This window comes from Erpetoichthys calabaricus, chromosome 17 (genome assembly GCF_900747795.2).
Source record: "Erpetoichthys calabaricus chromosome 17, fErpCal1.3, whole genome shotgun sequence".
In the NCBI taxonomy this organism is placed as follows: Eukaryota; Metazoa; Chordata; class Cladistia; order Polypteriformes; family Polypteridae; genus Erpetoichthys; species Erpetoichthys calabaricus.
The window spans coordinates 91,176,193-91,197,520 of record NC_041410.2 but is presented as its reverse complement, the minus strand read 5'-3'; the positions used below and the strand labels follow the sequence as shown (position 1 = coordinate 91,197,520).

Below are 21,328 nucleotides of genomic sequence, written 5' to 3'. Positions count from 1 at the left end.
CAATCTATCTATCTATCTATGTATCTATCTTTCTATCTATCTATCTATCTATCTATCTATCTATCTATCTATCTATCTATCTATCTATCTATCTATCTATCTATCATATAGTGCCTTTCATATCTATCTATCTATCTATCTATCTATCTATCTATCTATCTATCTATCTATCTATCTATCTATCTATCTATCTATCTATCTATCTATCTGTCTATCATATAGTGCCTTTCATATCTATCTATCTATCTATCTATCTATCTATCTTTCTATCTATCTATCTATCTATCTATCTATCTATCTATCTATCTATCTATCTATCTATCTATCTATCTATCTATCTATCTATCATAATGCAACTGTCTGTCTGTCTATCATAGTGCATTTCTCTCTCTCTCTTTTTCTATTGTGACAAGAAGGGGGCACCACTGAACCCCAAAACACAATGACACCCAGACCGGCCCATATTGAAAATAAGTTTTTGTTTGTTCATTCACTCAAAGTATCTTGACAGATGAGGTCCTTCAGCACACCATGCAACTACAGCATTTCCTCCTCCTTCTCTTTCTCCCCCCTCTCTCCCACAAGTGTTGTCCCTGTTCCTTCCAACTCCCGAGAGAGGTGAGGTGCCCTCTTGTGTCTTGGACCGGGGGGGTACTTCCGGTGCCATGGCATTACACTTCTGGGTCATACAGAAGCTTGGCAACAGAATGAAGTCCTCTCCTGGTGGCACCCAAGGACTGTCCGCAGTTCAACAGCTGTCATTGTTCATGTCAGGAGTAATTTGGAACTCACTAAGCCTTGTGCTCTGGTATCCTACAACAACACAATGGGTGGCGTAAGTTAAAGTGGATCAGGCACTGACATTCTACCCTATCATGGTCAATCAACAGAAAATATATAAGTTAAGTTCAAAAAGATAACAAAAGAGGCTTCTACTGTCTCGAGTTCAACATCAAGCTGCGTGTCGGCGACTGTTTCAGAATGTATTACATGAAGGGCGAGTAGTAAACCTGCATCAGTACAGCAGTGGGCACTCGACAGACCTCTCCTAATGTATTTACGTTGTCGTTTTGGTATTTACATGTTTCTGTTACACAAGAGATTCTTTTTTTTTCCGTATTGAAGGCAATTTGGTGTTTTTGGTTTGTTTTCCGCATTTAAATGTAATGCTAAGGAGCCCAATGGCTTGGCCCCACCATTTGTTCTGTTGGCCACAGGGGTTGCAGCTGACAGAACTGCAGTCACCTGATGGGACATAAAGGACTCTGTGCTGCCTCAGCTGCTCACGGTGGCGCCTTCCTTCTGCCTTTATGAGGTCTTGTTGTTCTTTTTGTAAATACGTCATGTTCTTCAAATGTTTTTATATTTTTGATTTTTGCTTCTGTTTAGTAGCTCTTTGAAGTTTGCTCAGAGGGCTGGAGCGTCAAAATTTATTTTGTTTTGTCTTCACCTTTGGAAAGCTTTGAGAGGAATCGTTTTATGTCTTTTTAGTTCTGATACCCTTTGGATTCTAAGATTCCTGTTAATGAGTGTTCGAGCATTTTAATATCGCTTGTTTCTTCTATTTATTTATTTGTTGAGCTGCTCCTTGAGTGACCTAGTTCTGTTTTGAGTTCTTAATTGCTTCTGCGCGTTCTTGTTGATTAATTCTTTGTTTGTTAATTAGGTGAAATAATAATAGAGCATTATTTTGTTCAACGTCATTATTTCAGGTTTTATTTTGCATAAAGTCAAGGTGTTGGTGTTCTTTGGAAAGTTTTATTCTGTTTTGGCCTTTCCATTTCTGCATAGACTGACACCAGCAGCCACATTTACACAATACCAGCTTGTCACAAAAATCAGAGATGAGAGTCATAAGAAGGTTTGGGGCAGCCACCCGGTAATAATATTCCCTGACTGCGAATGGGTGTTTAGATAGCACTGATGTGCCCAGGTCAGAGTCAAGATCGAACTGCTGAGTTAGTTTGAATATGGTGGCTTTAAAGACCAGGAAAGGAAATGAAGTCATCAAAGCCAGAAGCGGAAGTGTCCTCTTCCATAGGCTCTAGATGACGTGATGTCATCAAAAGGGCCAGAACCTGAAGGCTCTTCTTCCATGAGTTCTATACCGGACGTAATGTCATCCAAGGGCCCGGAACCAGAAGTGACATCGTTAAGGCCGGAACCGGATGTGACATCATCTGAGGGTCCAGAAATGGAAGTCACATCATTATGCCCGGAACCGGATGTGACATCATCCCAGGGCCGGGAACAGGAAGTGACATCATTGTGGCCGGAACCGGACGTGGCGTCATCCAAGGTGCCAGAAACCGCAATTGACATCATTATGGCCAGAACCGGATGTGACATCATCCCAGGGCCGGGAACCGGAAGTGGCATCATTATGTCCAGAACCAGATGTGACATCGTCCAAGGGCCCTGAACCGGAAGTGACATCATCAGGGCCAGGCAGAATTTCCTGTGAACGGTCTACAGGAAAGTAAGAAAAAGAGTCAGCACACTCTGCCACCCCCTGGTCTGGTGTGGAATTACTCTCATTTAGGCCCTTTAGCTGCCTCCCATGCACACATGTGTGTGACACAGCCAAAGGGATGTTCATACTACAGATGCGTTTATTCTCAATTTTCACCAAAGTTTAGCCCGTGTTTGTGCTTAGGAGGGGGTCAGGCAACTGAAATTTATAGGTAAAGTTAAAGGAAAGAGTCGGACTAGCCTAGTGGTCCTCCCCAGTTACCCTAGTGAGGTTGCTACGTACTGCCCACTAGTGTTGATCAGTGAAATCCACCGAAGTCGTTTTTCACAGTGAATATGCTGTGTTTGCCAAATATTTATCTCGAAATTCGCCGTATGGTTGGCTTAGCTGAGTGTTTTGTTTCTCCCAGCGCCCCATGATGCTTTGCGAAGTCAGCGTGAGATCACAAAACTGCAGCAGCTATGCACAGATCCTCCGCGCATGCACTCCGCCTCACATTTGATGTTGTCGCTCGAGCTGCTTCTTCACACGTGCTCTGTGAAAGTCCTTGAGTGGCCCAGCCAGAGCTGCACTTGAATTCACTCAAACATCTCTAAAGACACCCGAACATACAGTAGCTGTCCACCGATGGTCTCCATTCAAACTGACAGAACTTGAGGGGATCTGCAGAGAAGAATGGCAGAAAATCCTCCAATTCAGGTGTGTGAAGACTCGAGACTGGAATCGCTGCTAAAGGAGCGTCAACAAAGTAGTAAGTAAAGACTCGGAATACAAAAATTCCAAAAATCCTGTTTTTGGATATTGAATGTTGCTTGATGAGGAAAAAGTGAATCGTATATATAAAAAAATATTAAGGGTTGTCCATCTGTACACTGTAGAAATGGTAAGGTATCTGCCATATTCCACAGACTGCGCTCGTTCTGATCAGTGCCATCCACTGACAATAAAGCTGAAGATTACACTGTTTCAATACCATTGTCATCCCGTCAACCATCCACGCCTACAAGACTTGGAAGAGTACGAGGAGGATCGCCCACAGGCTCGATGTATTCCAACAACAATGCCTGAGAAGAATCCTGGGTGTAACCTACCATGAACGCATCACCAACATCGAAACTCTAAGAAGTCTGGAAGGCACCATCACGTGGGGCATATCCTACAGATGGCAGACAGCAGCCACCCTAAGACTGCATTCCGATGGGAAGAAGGAAAACTGGCAGGCATCCCCCCAACAACTTGGCAGAAAACATTCGAAGACGATCTGAAGACCATCAGCGTCACATGGGAAAAATCTGCAGACTGAAATCGATAGAAAACGCTTGTTGCCCGATGAGCCCAGTTATGCGGGAGAAACTGACCGCGACTGTCCGTCTGTCATGGCTGTTGCATTGGTGACAGGAAAACAACCGCGCTGACCTCTGTTCACAGTGAAGGACTCTGCACAGGCTGTCTGTGTCGATTAACCGTGGCTGACTACTTCTGCGAGATCCACGTTGTCCCTGCCAATCCTGCTGACTACGCCAATGTAGAAAGATAATACAGACATAGGTGTAAGTGTTGCGTCGCTTTCACTGCTCACCCTTCTATTTTATTACAGAATGTGGACTGAGGAGATCGTTCCTCCCCCACACTATTCAACTCTTCAGTTCCACTCGGGGGGGTAAATGTTAACATTATACAAAGTTATTGACTGTTATACCTGCATTTTTATCACTATTTAATATTGTTCTTTATCAGTATGCTGCTGCTGGAGTATGTAAATTTCCCCTTGTGATTAATAAAGTATCTATCTATCTATCTATCTATCTATCTATCTATCTATCTATCTATCTATCTATCTATCTATCTATCTATCTATCTATCTATCTATCTATCTATCTTTCTTGTCAATTTATCTGAATTTTTAATCTTGCCTACTACGCTATCTATCTATCTATCTGAATTTTTAATCTTGCCTACTATGCTATCTATCTATCTATCTATCTATCTATCTATCTATCTATCTATCTATCTATCTATCTATCTATCTATCTATCTATCTATCTATCTATCTTTCTTGTCAATTTATCTGAATTTTTAATCTTGCCTACTACGCTATCTATCTATCTATCTATCTATCTATCTATTTATCTATCTATCTTGCTATCTATCTATCTATCTATCTATCTATCTATCTATCTATCTATCTATCTATCTATCTATCTATCTATCTATCTATCTATCTATCTATCTATCTATCTATCTATCTATCTATAGGTACAAAAACAAAGGCATTTGGTTATTACAGTCACACTCTGGGGCTTATTACCCTTAACAAAGAGTGTACAGTAGGCTTGCCTGGTATACCGATACTGGAAAAGACCAAAAAACATACATTTTAAAACAGTACCATAACAGACGAAAAGCTGGTGCCGATCCCGATGTCGAAATTGTATTACCGATCCAACACTAGCGGAGAGGGTTCCTTCTCCTATGGTCATCGGGGTTCAAGTTGAACACTTAATTCCTCCGTGAGGTTGGAATATACTGTATAGGCGCCTGTCTGGAAGGGTCGGGGGCACCAGGCATTGTGGACTTTGGGTCCCTCTGGACTGTGGGGATAAAGAAGAGAGACTTAGTGAGAGCTCCCCCTGTCTCTGTGGGGTGGTAGTACTCATCGTGACAGAAGGTGTCCCCAAAGTGCCCGTGCACAACAAAATATGTATGTTCTGCTTATAACAAATGTATGATTATAAAACATTGAAACGCAGTGAATTTAAATTGGATTTTTTAACACTGATCAACAGAAAGAGACTCTTTAACATGTGGACGCTAAAGGCACTGTTACCCCGCTAAACCAACCAGGCAGACATCCAAAACACACTTATAAAAGCACCAAGAATAAAATATTCTTCAATATAGTGCACAAAGCACCACACACTCCACAAATCACCAATAATCAATAACAATAATCAATCCTCCACTCCTCCCATTAGGTGGTGAAGTGGTGAGAGAAAGAGAAAGAGAGCCAATTAGAGACAGGGGATGACCAGGCCATGGTGTGCAATTTTTGCCTGGTCATCTGGATACCCCCTACTCTTTACGAAGAATGCCAGGGCAACTTTTATGGCCACAGAGAGTCAGGATCTCGGCTTTATGTCTCATCACCATTTTTACAGGTCAGTGTCCCTGTCACTGCCCTGGGGTGGCATTGGCATCCACATTCAGTCCACAGGGTAAGCGCCCCCTGTTACAGCTGAGTAACAAGACCATAATGAACACTTTGAGTGGTCTCAGTGTGACTTGCAGGGCACCAGTTACAATTTTATTCAGGGTGGCCTGTAGTGTATCTACGTCAGGGTAACATAGCTGTATGTGGATATGCAGCCCCTAAGCCCCCCCCCCAAATTCAGCAGCAGAAGCCCTTGTCATTCATTCTCTGTCACTCTCTCGTGCTAACCCTGTCCACCCTTTCTCATTCTTAGAACGCCTTCGTAAATTAGGAGGATCCCCTTGGCTCACATAGTCAAAAATGATTGTAAAAAAATAAAATAAAATCCTTAAACCCCCAGCATAAAAAAAAAAAAAAAGACTTCCTAAAGTAAACTCCCTTTACGACTAATTGAAAATATTTTTTTTTATTCTTCCTTTCCATCCAGATTAAATGATGGGAGTAAACGTGTATATCTTATGATTGAGTCAAGTAGGAGATGACCCTCCATTCACATTCTTGACCTCCATTAACTGACGACGTTATCTGCGTCTGATGCTTGACGGAAGGGCGCAGCATTGAAGTAATTGGCCATCTGCTCCGTTGGTATTGCCCATCTTGTGAGGGCTTTGCTTCCTTTGACAGATTACTTTTTTCTTTTTGCCTCATTCTGATTGAAACAGAAAACTGAATGAGCCCGATTCATGACTGACGCCAGAAATAACAAAGCGACTTGTATCTTAACTTCCAGAGCGCCATTTATCACTGGCCTAATAGGAAGCTCTCCTTTGAAAGGCCGTCCCTGTTCCCTCTATGTGTTATTTTTTTGTCACTCAACCACTGGGTGTGGTGATGAGCTGTGTTGACAAAAGGATATAAACGTTTCAGCTAGAAGAACGTTTTGATTTTATTTCAACTGTCAAATGGATTCGCTTACGACTTTTAACAGCATGCCACAATATGGGAACAAACGGGCCTTTAAAAAAACGCGCGCCCCTTGAAATGCAATGGAGTACTTGCATGCCAGATGTGAACCTTTAATCTCAGAACTCCTTGTCCTGGGCACACGAGGATTACTTTGTAGCAAAAATCTAAAGCTGCTTTTTGTGATATGCTTTCATTCTGTCTGGCCATTGATCTGTGCTTTTTACAATGATAATTTTTTACATTTATATAGCGCCTTTCTCGCTACTCAAGAGTGCTTTACATAGTCACCACTAATGTGCAGCACCCGTCTGGATGATGTGCCACTATGCTCACTACACATGAGCTGTTAGGTGGTAAAGGTGTGAGGGAAACTTAGCCAAATAGAGGCTGGGGATGACCAGGCCGTGGTGGGCAGTTTAGCCAGGACATTGGGGTACACCCTACTCAGGGATCGTTTATGACCACAGAGAGTCAGGACCATCAGTTTTTCTTCTCATCCAAAGGACTGTGACTCTTTACAGCACAGCCTCCCTATCACTGCACTTGGGGCTGTCACCAGTGGGGGGTGTCACTGAGCCGTCAAACCCCAGACACGCAAGACCCAACACAACTTCAGATCCAAAATAAACGATTTTTAACCCAACCAGGCTGTCCAGTGTGACTACAATTCCCAACATGCCTTGCGGGTGTTTGTACAGATATAGTCATCCAAGAAGGCTGCTACCTAATATTTTGGGACAACACCCAACACAACTTCAGATTCAAAATAAACGATTTTTAACCCAACCAGACTGTCCAGTGTGACTACAATTCCCAACATGCCTTGCGGGTGTTTGTACAGATATAGTCATCCAAGAAGGCTGCCACCTAATATTTTGGGACAAGACCCAACACAACTTCAGATCCAAAACTAATGATGTTTAACCCAACCAGGCTGTCCAATGTGACTACAATTCCCAACATGCCTTGCGGGTGTTTGTACAGATATAGTCATCCAAGAAGGCTGCCATCTAACATATTGGGACAAGACCCAACACAACTTCAGATCCAAAATTAATGATTTTTAACCCAACCAGGCTGTCCAATGTGACTACAATTCCCAACATGCCTTGCGGGTGTTTGTACAGATATAGTCATCCAAGAAGGCTGCCACCTAATATATTGGGACAAGACCCAACACAACTTCAGATTCAAAATAAACGATTTTTAACCCAACCAGGCTGTCCAGTGTGACTACAATTCCCAACATGCCTTGCGGGTGTTTGTACAGATATAGTCATCCAAGAAGGCTGCCATCTAACATATTGGGACAAGACCCAACACAACTTCAGATCCAAAATTAATGATTTTTAACCCAACCAGGCTGTCCAATGTGACTACAATTCCCAACATGCCTTGCGGGTGTTTGTACAGATATAGTCATCCAAGAAGGCTGCCACCTAACATTTTGGGACAACACCCAACACAACTTCAGATTCAAAATAAACGATTTTTAACCCAACCAGGCTGTCCAATGTGACTACAATTCCCAACATGCCTTGCGGGTGTTTGTACAGATATAGTCATCCAAGAAGGCTGCCACCTAATATATTGGGACAAGACCCAACACAACTTCAGATTCAAAATAAACGATTTTTAACCCAACCAGGCTGTCCAGTGTGACTACAATTCCCAACATGCCTTGCGGGTGTCCGTACAGATATAGTCATCCAAGAAGGCTGCCACCTAACATATTGGGACAAGACCCAACACAACTTCAGATCCAAAACTAATGATGTTTAACCCAACCAGGCTGTCCAATGTGACTACAATTCCCAACATGCCTTGCGGTGTTTGTACAGATATAGTCATCCAAGAAGGTTGCCACCTAACATATTGGGACAAGACCCAACACAACTTCAGATTCAAAATAATGAATTTTTAATCCAACCAGCTGTAACAATACAATAAATACAGCCAATATACAACATTCAAAGCACTATCTCTCTTCTCTCTCTTCTCTTCTCTTTTCCTCTCCTCTCCTCTAGTAGAGTTTCACCCGCTGCCTCCCAAGTGTGACTCCCTGAGGTGTGGCGGTGGGCTTCTTTTAAGTTGGACCAGGCAGTACTTCTGGTGTTAGTGCATAGCCCAATGGAAGTACTTCGGCTCAATCGGAAGTCCCAAAACAGACATGATGAATCCCTGCAGCACCCCCTGGAGGCAACCCCAGAACCGTACAAGGCTATCCAGTGTGACTACAATTCCCAACATGCCTTGTGGGAGTCCATACAGGAAAGCTGCCACCTAGCATGTTGGAGGAGCATGTAATCCTGCCAGGTTGTCTCCCCTCTGTCCTTCCACTACTCTGGCATCCCGTCCAGTTAAGGAACCATACCCTATCTCAGCTGGGATGCCCACCCATGTGCGTCGCCCATCACAGCCACTACCAATGTGCAGAACTCACCTGGATGATGTAATGGCAGACAAAGTGGTGAGAGATAGTTAGCCAATTAGAGGCAGGGGATGATTAGGGGGCAAAAATGACCAGACCGTGGTGGGCAATTTAGCCTGGACATCTTTACAAAGGATGCCCAGGGTTTTTTTAATGACCACAGAGAGTCAGTACCTAGATTGTACGTCTTATCTGAAGGACGGCACCATATTTACGGCACAGTGTCCTCGTCACTGCACTGGGGTCATTGAGACCCCCATTCAGAAAACAGGATAAGCTCCCCCCTGTTTTCCTTACCAACATCTCCTTCAGCAGAAACCCAAACTTTTCCTAGGTGGTCTCCCATCCAAGTACAAGCTTAGCTTCAGGTGGATGATCTGTTCTGAAGTGCTGCTGGTTTGGCTGCTCTGTTATTGAAGGAAGCCTGCGTGAAAGTCTTCAAGTCTGCATTGAACTTCAAAACAGAGTCCATTCAAGTGACTTCTCAGTGCCAATGTGTGTTTGTTGTCTTTTCCTTCAGGTGGTCAAGCTGAAGGGCCAAGTCCTCTCCGTGATGTATCGCTTCCGCACGAAAAGTCGAGAGTGGATGCTCATCAGGACGAGCAGCTTCACCTTCCAAAACCCTTACTCCGATGAGATCGAGTACATCATCTGCACCAACACGAATGTCAAGTATGTGAAATGATGATTTGCTGTCCTTTCCCAGGATGCAATTGGTCTCATTGCTGGAAGTTGTACTTGTGCATTTCAGCCGTACTTATTAATGTTAACCGTTATTCTAGGGACGCCATTTTGGGGGTTTTGCTTTTTTATTACGGTCATCTCCTTGAGTGGCGTGGGCCATGCTGGTGAAAGCTGCTGTGCTTGTCGGCCGTGATGTGACACGGAGATCAAATGACAGTTTGTGTTGTCACACTCCGCACAGAGTAGCATGTTATCCTAGCCTTGCGTAATTTCAATTTAATCCTGTTTATTTGTGTATCGCGCGCTTCACAAAGTGCGGGTGACAAGAGTGCTGTGCCACATTCTTGGGTAAAATACAAGAGTAATTTCAAATATAAATTAGTGCACGTTAAGGCAAAGATTTGTTAAAACACACAGGAAACAAAGTACAGACTGATTCACGTAAATGGAAACCAACGTGGATCTGCGGAATTTGCCTAAAACGTTTTTTTCTCCGTGAATGTGCTGTATTCCTCACTGTGACCTCGTCCGATGAATATTTTCTAAGAAATTTTGTCCTGTTGCCCGTTTAGGCGAAATTTTTTTTTTTCTCCCAGCGGCCCATGATGATTTGCAAGGCCAGCGTGATGTTACACAGGTGTAGCGACCATGCCAGAAAGTTCATGTGTACTCAGCGTAAAATGGTTGCGAAGCTGCTTTGGGCCTGCGTGATGTCATCACCTGATCAGTACTCTATCCTTCTACTCTGCATGTGTTGAAAATTAATTTATTGATCCATCCATCCATCCATTATCCAACCCGCTATATCCTAAGTACAGGGTCACGGGGGTCTGCTGGAGCCAATCCTAGCCAACACAGGGAGCAAGGCAGGAAACAAACCCCAGGCAGGGCGCCAGCCCACCGCACACACCAAGCACACACTAGGGACAATTTAGGATCTCCAATGCACCTAACCTGCATGTCTTTGGACTGTGGGAGGAAACCCATGCAGACATGGGGAGAACATGCAAACTCCACAGAGGGAGGACGTGGGAAGCAAACCCGGGTCTCCAAACTGCGAGGCAGCAGCACTACCCACGCGCCACCGATGAATTAATTGATTGATTGATTGCTTAATTAGTTAGTTAGCTAGTTCCTTCATTCATTCGTTTGTTCGTATTAATGTTTCAGCAGTTTCATTTCAGGGGTACATTAGCTGACCATAATGAGAATATTGTGAGTCCTGCCACTGGATGTATTACACTGATCAATGTATGCATCCGTAATGAAACTGGAGAGTTTTGATTCACAGGTACATAAACACTTTCCAAAGTTGCCCACTAGAGGGGGGAAAACCCTGTCAAAATCCCTGACTAGATGTGAAAAGGGCTTTGCGAATTCTCAATTAAATAAAATGTTTCTTTTCGAAAAGGTTCTGCAATACACAAAGCTCCGAAGCAATCTACGGTGAACGAAGCCCCGAGTACAGAATTCAAAGTCGGTGGTGAAAACAGAGCAAATCAATAAACACCATCCCGATACGAAAGACGAGAGCACAGGGTCGAAAATCCAGGAAATCACAAAGTAAGGCACAGGGAACACAAGATACATTCCACTCCCTAGCGTAGTCGCAATGAACCGCCGGGAACTGTGGGAGGCCCTCCCTTAAATAGAGTGGAGGGGCGTTTCTGGCGGTGATTGACAGGTGGCCCCACCCCTCGGGGAGCCACCCACAAAACACATGGGTCATAACCTAGACCACGCCCCTTTCCCAACACATACGTTATAAACGAAAGAAACATTAATACAAACAACTGATAAGAAGACAAGAAGCGCAAAATGCTGGCTGAAATATGACAGCTGCGCTGCGTGCAGGGGTCAGTTTGCACGCGTAATTAACCGCATGGCCGGCAAAGATCTCAAAACGAACCTTAAAGGAAGGAACCCAAGCTAAAGAAAGCACACATACTGCACCGTTCTGTGGCTCCATCTGAGCCACATCATGGCACTTTGCTAGGCCACGTCACATGATGTCATGGGGTGACACTGACCAGGTGACCGTTTTGTTTAGGGTGGCCAGCCCTCTTTTCCTTGTAACTTCTTCGTAGAGATTTTTTGGCTTTTTGTTTTGAACCTCAGCCCTCACCTTAGGTTGACCGCAGCTTACGAGTAAATTCTGTCCCCCGGTTTTTTTTTTTTGGTGGAATTTTAGATGTTTATTAATGTTTCCTGCTTGTCCTACTTATTGTCTCTTTGAGCCATTATGAATTACCAGTGCCTTGGTAGTATTCCCTCCTCAGATCTTTTCATTGTGTTGACTGTTTGGAGTGTGAGGCTGGTGAACAGAGGGCCTTAAGGTAGCAGTGATCGTGTCAGTAAATGTATGGTTTTGCATTGCCACAAGCTGGGACTTAAAACTGCATTGGTGGCGCTGACGGTCTTTTCATTCTTCATGACATTAGTGACAAGATGAAACTAGCTCTGAAGCATTTCAACAGTATAATCATTCATTTTGATGAGTCGCCTCTCTGGGAATTAAAAATCCTCACCCTTGGCACTGGTGCAGGCGTGAGTCACCACCTATTGGTTTCATGCTTCTGTCCGCCCATCCATTTTGTGTGCTGTTTTATTTTTTTATTTATTTTTTTCCATAACAGTGTTCTGGAGAACAGCACAGGACTCTCCCTCTCCCTGATACACCCTATATCCTGTATATTAAGTTGGACAAACGATGATGGACATGCAAAATTTGGTGAAAACTGGTTCAGCCATCTTTTTATGATTGGTAAATAAGCAAAAAGACAAACAGCTTATAATTTTATTTATATAATGTAACCCACCAGGGGGCGCCACTGGACCCGAAATCCCGGACACAGTAATGTCCAACACACTTTTAGGTTTAAATAAAAGATATTTATTAGCCCACAGTGTCCTTCCAAAGATCAGTCACAGTACCAATAAATCAATCAGTTTCTTCCTCCTTCCTTCCTCCAATTGAATGTTGCCAGCTGCCTCCCAACTCTGAGGCAGCAAACACCTTTTCAATCTGGACCCGGGAATGCTTCCAGTGACGCACTGCATCTTCATGGAAACACTTCCAGGTCATATAGAAAGTAAGGAGGTCCTCCCCCAACAGTGCCCTCTACTGGCACCCAGGCAAGGTTGCACCTCCAGACTCCAACTCCCAAGCACCCCTGCATATGTCCCAAATGGGCTACTACAGGAGAACCACTTCCACCTGCCGTGTGCTGGTGCAAGCATTGCTTTATTCCGTTTTTTTGTCCAGCCAGCCACTCCTTCTGTTCTTCTGTTCTGGCCTCACATCTGGGTAAGAAACCATCCTCCTTCCCAGCTGGGATGCCTGTTGTTCTTCTACAATAGATAAACTCTCTGTAGATCATCACAGGTGTACTGAAATATGAAAGGCACTTTAGACAATATGTTAAATATGCTCAGTAGTGCATCAAAATTGTGAACATTTTGTTATAGTATTAAAGGTAATCTGATGTAGATAGATAGATAGATAGCGTAGTGGGCAGGATTAAAATTTCAGATTTATAAGAACGGCATTATATAGGATAGATAGATAGATAGATAGATAGATAGATAGATAGATAGATAGATAGATAGATAGATAGATAGATAGATAGATAGATAGATAGATAGATAGATAGATAGATAGAGTAGTAGGCAGGATTAAAAATTTAGATCTACAAGAATGGCATTATATAAAATAGATAGATAGATAGATAGATAGATAGATAGATAGATAGATAGATAGATAGATAGATAGATAGATAGATAGATAGATAGATAGATAGATAGATAGCGTAGTAGGCAGGATTAAAAGTTTAGATTTACAAGAATGGCATTATATAAAATAGATAGATAGATAGATAGATAGATAGATAGATAGATAGATAGATAGATAGATAGATAGATAGATAGATAGATAGATAGCGTAGTAGGCAGGATTAAAAATTTAGATTTACAAGAATGGCATTATATAAAATAGATAGATAGATAGATAGATAGATAGATAGATAGATAGATAGATAGATAGATAGATAGATAGATAGATAGATAGATAGATAGATAGATAGATAGATAGATAGATAGATAGCGTAGTAGGCAGGATTAAAAGTTTAGATTTACAAGAATGGCATTATATAAAATAGATAGATAGATAGATAGATAGATAGATAGATAGATAGATAGATAGATAGATAGATAGATAGATAGATAGATAGCGTAGTAGGCAGGATTAAAAATTTAGATTTACAAGAATGGCATTATATAAAATAGATAGATAGATAGATAGATAGATAGATAGATAGATAGATAGATAGATAGATAGATAGATAGATAGATAGATAGATAGATAGATAGATAGATAGATAGCGTAGTAGGCAGGATTAAAAATTTAGATTTACAAGAATGGCATTATATAAAATAGATAGATAGATAGATAGATAGATAGATAGATAGATAGATAGATAGATAGATAGATAGATAGATAGATAGATAGATAGATAGATAGATAGATAGATAGATAGACATCACAAGGAGGTCTCTGTATTTTGTTCCATTCGTCGTCTCCCAGCCCCTGATGATGATGCTGTCTCCACCATGCATCACCTTTAGAATGGTATTATACAGGTGATGTCTGGTGTGCTCCAGACACGACACTCAGAACTTAATGGCCAATCAGCTCCATCTTGGTTTCACCAGACCAGAGAGTCTTGCTGCTCATAGTGTGAGGGTCCTTTAGGCTCCTTTTTGCAAAGTCCAAGTGTTCTTCCATATGTCATCTAGCCGTTCTACCATTAAGCCCAGATCAGTGAAGTGTTGCAATGTTGGTTGTCCTTCTGGAAGTTTCTCCCATCACAGTGCAGGTTCTGTGGAGCTCAGCTAGAATGACCATTGAGTTCTTGGTCACCAGTCTCACTAAGGCCCTTCTCCCCTGATTGCTGGGTCTGACCAGGTGGCCAGCTCAAGGAAGAGTCATAGTTGTTCTTAGTGGCCTCCATAATTCTTAAATGGAGTAAGTTGTGGTTTTGGGATCCTTCAGTGCTGCAGACATTTTTGTGTAGCTTTCCCCAGGTCTGTTCCTCGACATGATCCTGTCTCTGAGCTCTGTGAGTAATTCCTCCAACCTAATGACTTGGTTTTTGTGAAATGTGGTACCTTCTGTGTGATTTGACCACAGGTGGACTCCAAAGGAGGTGTAGAAACATCTTAGTGATAACCAATAGAATGACCTGAGCCAAATTTCAAGTGTCATAGCAAATGGTCTGAATACTTCTATTAATGGGATATGTCAGTTTTTTTGTATTCTTAATAAATTAGCAAAAATTACTAAGCTCCTGTTTTCTCCTGTTAAGAAAATGATAACCCGCTACACCACCGAACTGTCAGACAGGGGTTTGTGAGATCTGCTCAGAAATGTTATATGGTGTGACTTGGCCATTAGCTGAACAAATGTATTCCAAATGTTGCAGAAGTAAAGCCGATGCCAACTACCCCGGGCAAAAACTGTTCTCAGTTTTACAATCTGGCAGACAGATTTAATGCTCTGAGCGGCAGCCTCAGAGACAGTGGCACATGTTCGGAGTAGCAGGGGCAAGCGGGCTACGAGACTCCTGTGCTTTATTTGGAGAGCACCAGCACATTTTCAGGTTTTATCCTTTGTTGATTTTGTTTCCCTATACTATCTTTTCTCCTTTATCATTAATTTCCACTTTCATCCTGTTATAGCTTTCAGACAGGTGGTGCAGTGCCTAGTGCTGCTTCCTCACAGCTACAGAGATCTGGGTTCAAATGGCGGCCAGGTCACTAGCTGTTCTGAATCTCCATGTTCTCTCTGGACCTGTGTAGGTTTCCTCTGACTACTCTAAGATATGCAGAGATTAGAAGTGAAGGTGAGACTGTCTTGCTGGAGACTGGAAGGTGGGCAGCTCGTTAGGTCCCAATTCTTCCACTATGGTCTGGACACACACCGGAATGAGTAAAAAGGAAGAACATTAAAAAGAAAGAAAACCTCAGACTTCACTGCCCCACATTAAAGGTGCGTTCTCACAAGCATGAACACACTGGTTAGTTTATCTGAATCTAAAAGTCAACACTCTACTAATTGTAACACTTTTTAGCATTGGCGTTTTGGTTTTATGCCAGGGAGAGGAACAACGGATGCAGTCTTTCCATTGAAACAACTCAGAGAGAAGCATCGAGAAAAACTGAAAGGTTTGCTTATAGTGTTTATGGATTTGGAGAAGTCTTATGATAGTCAACATCAAGAGGTCTGGAGGTGCATGAGAGAGAGAGAGAGAGAGAGAGAAGGCCCAGAGAAGCGTGTGTGGATTATCCAGGATATGCGGGAGCCAGGTCGAGGAGGTCTGCACCCAGGATCTTCTTCGAGTCCCTAACTCTTTGATCTGGTTAAGGATGTGTTGACTGGTGGGATTAAAGACTGCCACCAAAAGTGTTGAGTAGAACCAGAAAGAAGGATGTGGAGAGGATGTTGGAGGAATAGAGAAGGGCTTTGGAAGATAGAGGAGAGAAGATAATGAGGAGGAAGAAAACAGAAGATGTGAGGTTCAATGATGATCAGAATTAAGAAGTTAGTCTCCAAGGAGAGCTAATGAAAAGAGTGGAGAAGTTTAAATATCTGGGATCAGTGGTAGCCCAAGATGGAGAATTAGAGCAGGGATAACCCACAGAGTGTAGTGTAGATGGCACGATTGGAAGAAGGTGACAGAAGTATTGAGTGATCAAAGAATTGGTACAAAGAACCTCATCAGAACTGGCCGATGTTAAGAGTGGTGTTCCACAGGGGTCAGTGCTAGGGCCGCTGCTATTTTTAATATATATAAATGATTTATATAGGAATATAAGTAACAAGCTGGTTAAGTTTGCAGATGATACCAAGATAGGTGGATTAGCAGATAATTTGGAATCCGTTATATCATCACAGAAGGACTTGGATAGCAGACACGCTTGGGCAGATTTGTGAATAATGAAATTTAATGTCAGTAAATGTAAAGAGTTACACACAGGAAGTAAAAATGTGAGGTTTGAATACACAATGGGCAGTCGGAAAATCGAGAGTCCACCTTATGAGAAGGATTTAGGAGTCATAGTGGACTCTAAGCTATCGACTTCCCAATAGTGTTCAGAAGCCATTAAGAATGCTAACAGAATGTCAGGGTATATAGCGCCTTGATGTGTGGAGTACAAGTCACAGGAGGTTCTGCTCAAGCTTTATAACACACCGGTGAGGCCTCATCTGGAGTCTTGTGTGCAGTTTTGGTCTCCAGGCTACAAAAAGGACATAACAGCACTGGAAAATGTCCAGAGAAGAGCGACTAGGCTGATTCCAGGGCTACAGGGGTTAAATTATGAGCAAAATTAAAAGAGCTGAGCCTTTACAGTTTTAGATAAAAAAGATTAAGAGGAGACCTGACTGAAGTGTTTAAAATTATGAAGTGGAATTAGTCCAGTGGATCAAGACGGTGACTTTAAAATGAGTTCCTCAGGAACACGGGGACACAGTTGGAAACTTGTGAAGGGTAAATTTCGCACAAACATTAGGAAGTGTTTCTTTACACAAAGAACGGTAGACACTTGGAATAAGCGACCAAGTGGTGTGGTAGATAGTAAGACAATGGGGAGTTTCAAAACTCGACTTGATGTTTTTTTGGAAGAAGTAAGTGGATAGGACTGACAAGCTTTGTTGGGCTGAATGGCCTGTTCTCGTCTAGAGTGTTCTAATGTTCTAATGAAGAGAAAGGTAAGGTTTTAAAGGCCATGGTAGGACCAGTAATGAAGTATGAAACTGAGACATGTCCAATAAAGGGGAACACAGAGGAAGAAGTTGGATGTGGCAGACATGAAAATGTTGAGATGGAGATGTGGACCGAAGAAGAATTGAGACAATCAGAGGTACAGCCAAAGTATAATAGATATTTAAAATGCAGAAAAGTGGGTTGAAGTGGTATGGACCCGTGATGAGGAGAGACCACGAATATGGGGGCAAAAGAGGGATGGCCATGGAAGTACAGAGGAAGAGAAAGCAAGGGAGACCAAAGTGAAGGTGGAGGAGTAAAGTAAAAGAAGATCTGAAGGAAAAGAGCTTGACTGGCGAGGAGGAGGTGCAGGACCGTCCTGTTTGGAGAAGGTCGATCAGTCACATCAACCTCAAGTAGAAGTGGAAAAAGAAGAAGAAGAAGGAACATTTTCTTTTACATTTCCATTTCTCTCAATATTCTTTCCGTCTTATTTGTGATCATTCCACTGTCCTGTCTCAGTCATCATCCAGTGAGTCAGTCTCCGTGCTTGCTTCTCCAACCCTTCTGTCCAAAATGAGCAATTGCTGGTTAAACTCCTGTTTAAATACACCCAATCAAAACCAATGTTAGTTTTCCCAGGCTATTCATTTCAAAGCTGCATCTTATCCAAATAATCGTACGATAATCCTAATATCCACACAAATTGAATTTTACGAGTCTTCTTGAACAAAGGCATTATTTTTCCACCCCATTATAAACACTGTAATAATATTCCTCAATTAGCTGACTCATAACAACAATAGTGCAGAACACGACCGGTGGATGCACAGATTGTTGTAGATTTTAAATGTCGAAATATTCATTGGAATGCTTTGACCCTGCTATAGCCTTAATGTGAAGTGCACCGTACACTGAAATTCTCATCCTTGCTTGAAAATAAACAGCAGGCCTCGTTTTGTAAGTAGCAGAATGCTAAAAAAGCTAATAAACCAAATCTCACAGTTTCACGTTTCGACACGGCCCACGTTGAGAGCTCATTGCGTGTGCCACACCTGCACCTGAGCCATTCACTTGGAATCATCACAAGTGAAAGAAGCGCCGGTGCATTGTGAATATGGATCAGACCTAATCTTCCGTGAAAATGGAGCGTGTCACAGCACACAGTGAAGCACTCGGCTGTGAGGAAAGGTCTGTGCCGCATCCTTCTGCTCTCCAGAGACTCTTGATAGGGCGTGGGCTGCAATTTGGGCAGATGTTTGTGTTGTTTGTTCCCTAGAGAGATGTCGTTTAGAGGAATAATGAAGATCTACAGCAGGGGTCCTCAAGTTTAGCCCTATGGTTTTTGTACCGAAACAGTTGCTCACGTATCGGCCGATCCTTGCCGATAATGGAAGCTGTTAATGGTTTCAGTCTGACACATCGAGTCATACTCGTACTGGAGAGGTTTTACATAAAGACGGGATTGACGAAAGGGGGAAACGTAACAAACAACAAAGACATTAAACGTGCAAAAAATAAACTCAAGGCAGGGCAGACGCCCTGGATGAACTAGAACAGTGAGGTGAGCCATTATGTTGGGAGTGAAAGCCATTCTACGAGGGGGACCCAAAAATAACCAGAATTGGCGAAAAAAAAAATAGTTTTAATAATTTTTACTTACTGAAACGTTACTATCCTTCAAAGTCTTCTCCATGTGAATGACTGCACTTTTCCCAACGGTTTTCCCACTGGTGGAGGAAACATTTTTGGAATTGCTGACGAGAAACATTGTCCAAGGCCTGCAGCAATTTTTCTTTGACTTTCTCCATGGTACAAAACAAGCTTTCCTTTGAGTTCTTTTTTTCATATGCGGGAACAAGAAAAAGTCGCTCGGAGCAAAGATCAGGCGAGTAGGAAAGGTGGCAAGAACTCCACGACACACAAAAGTCAATTCAGAAATCCCTTTGATAGCCCGACGACGATCTCCGTAAATTACATTGCAATCTTTTTCACGATTGTCATCATTCCTAATTTTGGAAGGTCGGCCAGATCTGGGTTGGTCTTCAAGTGACATTTCCCCTCGTTTGAAACGCGAAAACCACTCATAGGCCTGTGTTTTACTTAAAGCTTTCTCTTTAAAAGCAGTTTCACTGCTGCTTTAGCAGCTGTTTTCCCTAAGAGAAAACAAAATTCAACGCAGACTCGCTGTTCTTTATGATCGCCCATCACAAAAATCGTACAACACGTTTAGTAAGTACCAAGAAAAAAACAACATGGAATGGCATACGAACAATACAGATTGCCACAGGATACTCTTAAGTATGCTACACCTAGCGGCGAAATTCGCAACTAAGTCGAGATTGCGTGCCAGGTACAGATTCCGGTTGTTTTAGGGTACCCCCTCATACATGCCAGAGCCGCAGCCGTAGCCTCACAACGTGTTACCTATTTAACCTCCTTGCCTTAACGTTACGTTTAACCCTGAAAAACGAGAAAAAAACAGTGTATTTTGTACGAAGGAAAACTGTTATTATGTGTAATGGAAGCATGTGAATACCAAAGCGCCGACAGAAATACAGTAGGCAAGGTCCCCAGTTATGCTGCAGCTGCAGATTTAGTACACGTCCTTTGTGTGACATGTCACCAATGCACAACCCCACGTTGCACTTGGCACAGTAGACGTGTGTTTCTTTACACAATTTTCTTATATTTTTTCTGTTGTTTGCTTGCGCGTGAGTGGGTAGAATGTCGGTGCCTGATCCACACGATCGATAGTGCCCCTTGTGTTATAAGGCTTTAGTGACTTCCACATTTCCCCTCCGTCACGAACGTTAACAGTTGCTGCTTTCTGGACGGTGCTTAGGGGGCTGATGTCTTTCTTGTCGTTCCATTTGATCGCAGTCATTTTGCTTTTTCGTCAGGCATATCACGGCGGTTTGGTCATGCAGTGTCGTGTGCGTCGGTTTGAATATCCATGACACAATATCACATTGTCACCACTATCGCTTCATTCAACTAATGGTTCACCTTCAGTTTGTTCTAAAACTGGCTTTACCGCTTCTCGTTTATCTGCATTGTGTGCTTTGGTTGAAGGCTCCGCCCAACTCATAAATATTTATGAGTTATCGTAGAGTTTCAGAATGTTGTCAGCATGTTGTTATTTCATCCACAAGGTGGCAGCAGAATGCCATCCTGAGCGTTATTCAGCTTAACACTCTATGTGCTATCAAAACAGTGCTGCTCGGGTTTAACCATTTTTACTTAGAATTCCAAACCCAAGTGATGCTTGGGGGTTAATGCCAATTAAAATACAAAGGATAACTAATAATATAATTGATGAGTCACACCGACGTGACTGTTAAAACCACAGCTAAAATTATATTACCGTCAGTACCCAAAAAAATGAAGCTAAAGTTACAGTGCCGTGCGTCACCATTGAGAGCCTGAAGCCGTTATGACGTGGCAGCGGCTCCATCCAAAAATGCATAGGGGCAACTTCCAGTAACTACGGGGTTCTGTACACAGACCTGGGGGGGCTTCAGAAGTTGTGTCTATTTGATCTTTGCTCCCAGTGTCACTCAGTAATTTTTTCATTCTGTCACTAATGCTAGGAAACTTTTTTTTTGGCCAGAGAATTTCAGTTTCCATTTGTTTGTTTTTCGCAAAGCGCTCTTCACTGAGTGCACTTTTGCAATTCCTAATTACATAATGAGCGCCCATAAAGACATGGATTTGTTTAAACACACATAGGAAATCAAAGTAGTTTGTAACTGATTAACATACATGGAGCCCCCAGCAATATCTCTTCTTGGTGGCTTTCCAGTCCCAGAAAGAAAAAGAAAAACGTGGACTGCTCTCCAGTATCTCTCCGTAACTAA

At 42.5% G+C, this 21,328-nt stretch overlaps 1 protein-coding gene across 2 annotated transcripts in view; it reads left to right on the top strand.

The window, feature by feature from the left end:
* Positions 1-21,328, top strand: part of arnt2 (aryl-hydrocarbon receptor nuclear translocator 2) — a 229,334-nt gene that overhangs the window by 143,631 nt on the left and 64,375 nt on the right. For both annotated transcript variants that reach the window (XM_051920432.1, XM_051920431.1), the window contains exon 12: positions 9,542-9,693. In XM_051920432.1, coding sequence (XP_051776392.1) covers positions 9,542-9,693 — 152 coding nt within the window. The remainder of the gene's footprint in view (positions 1-9,541; positions 9,694-21,328) is intronic.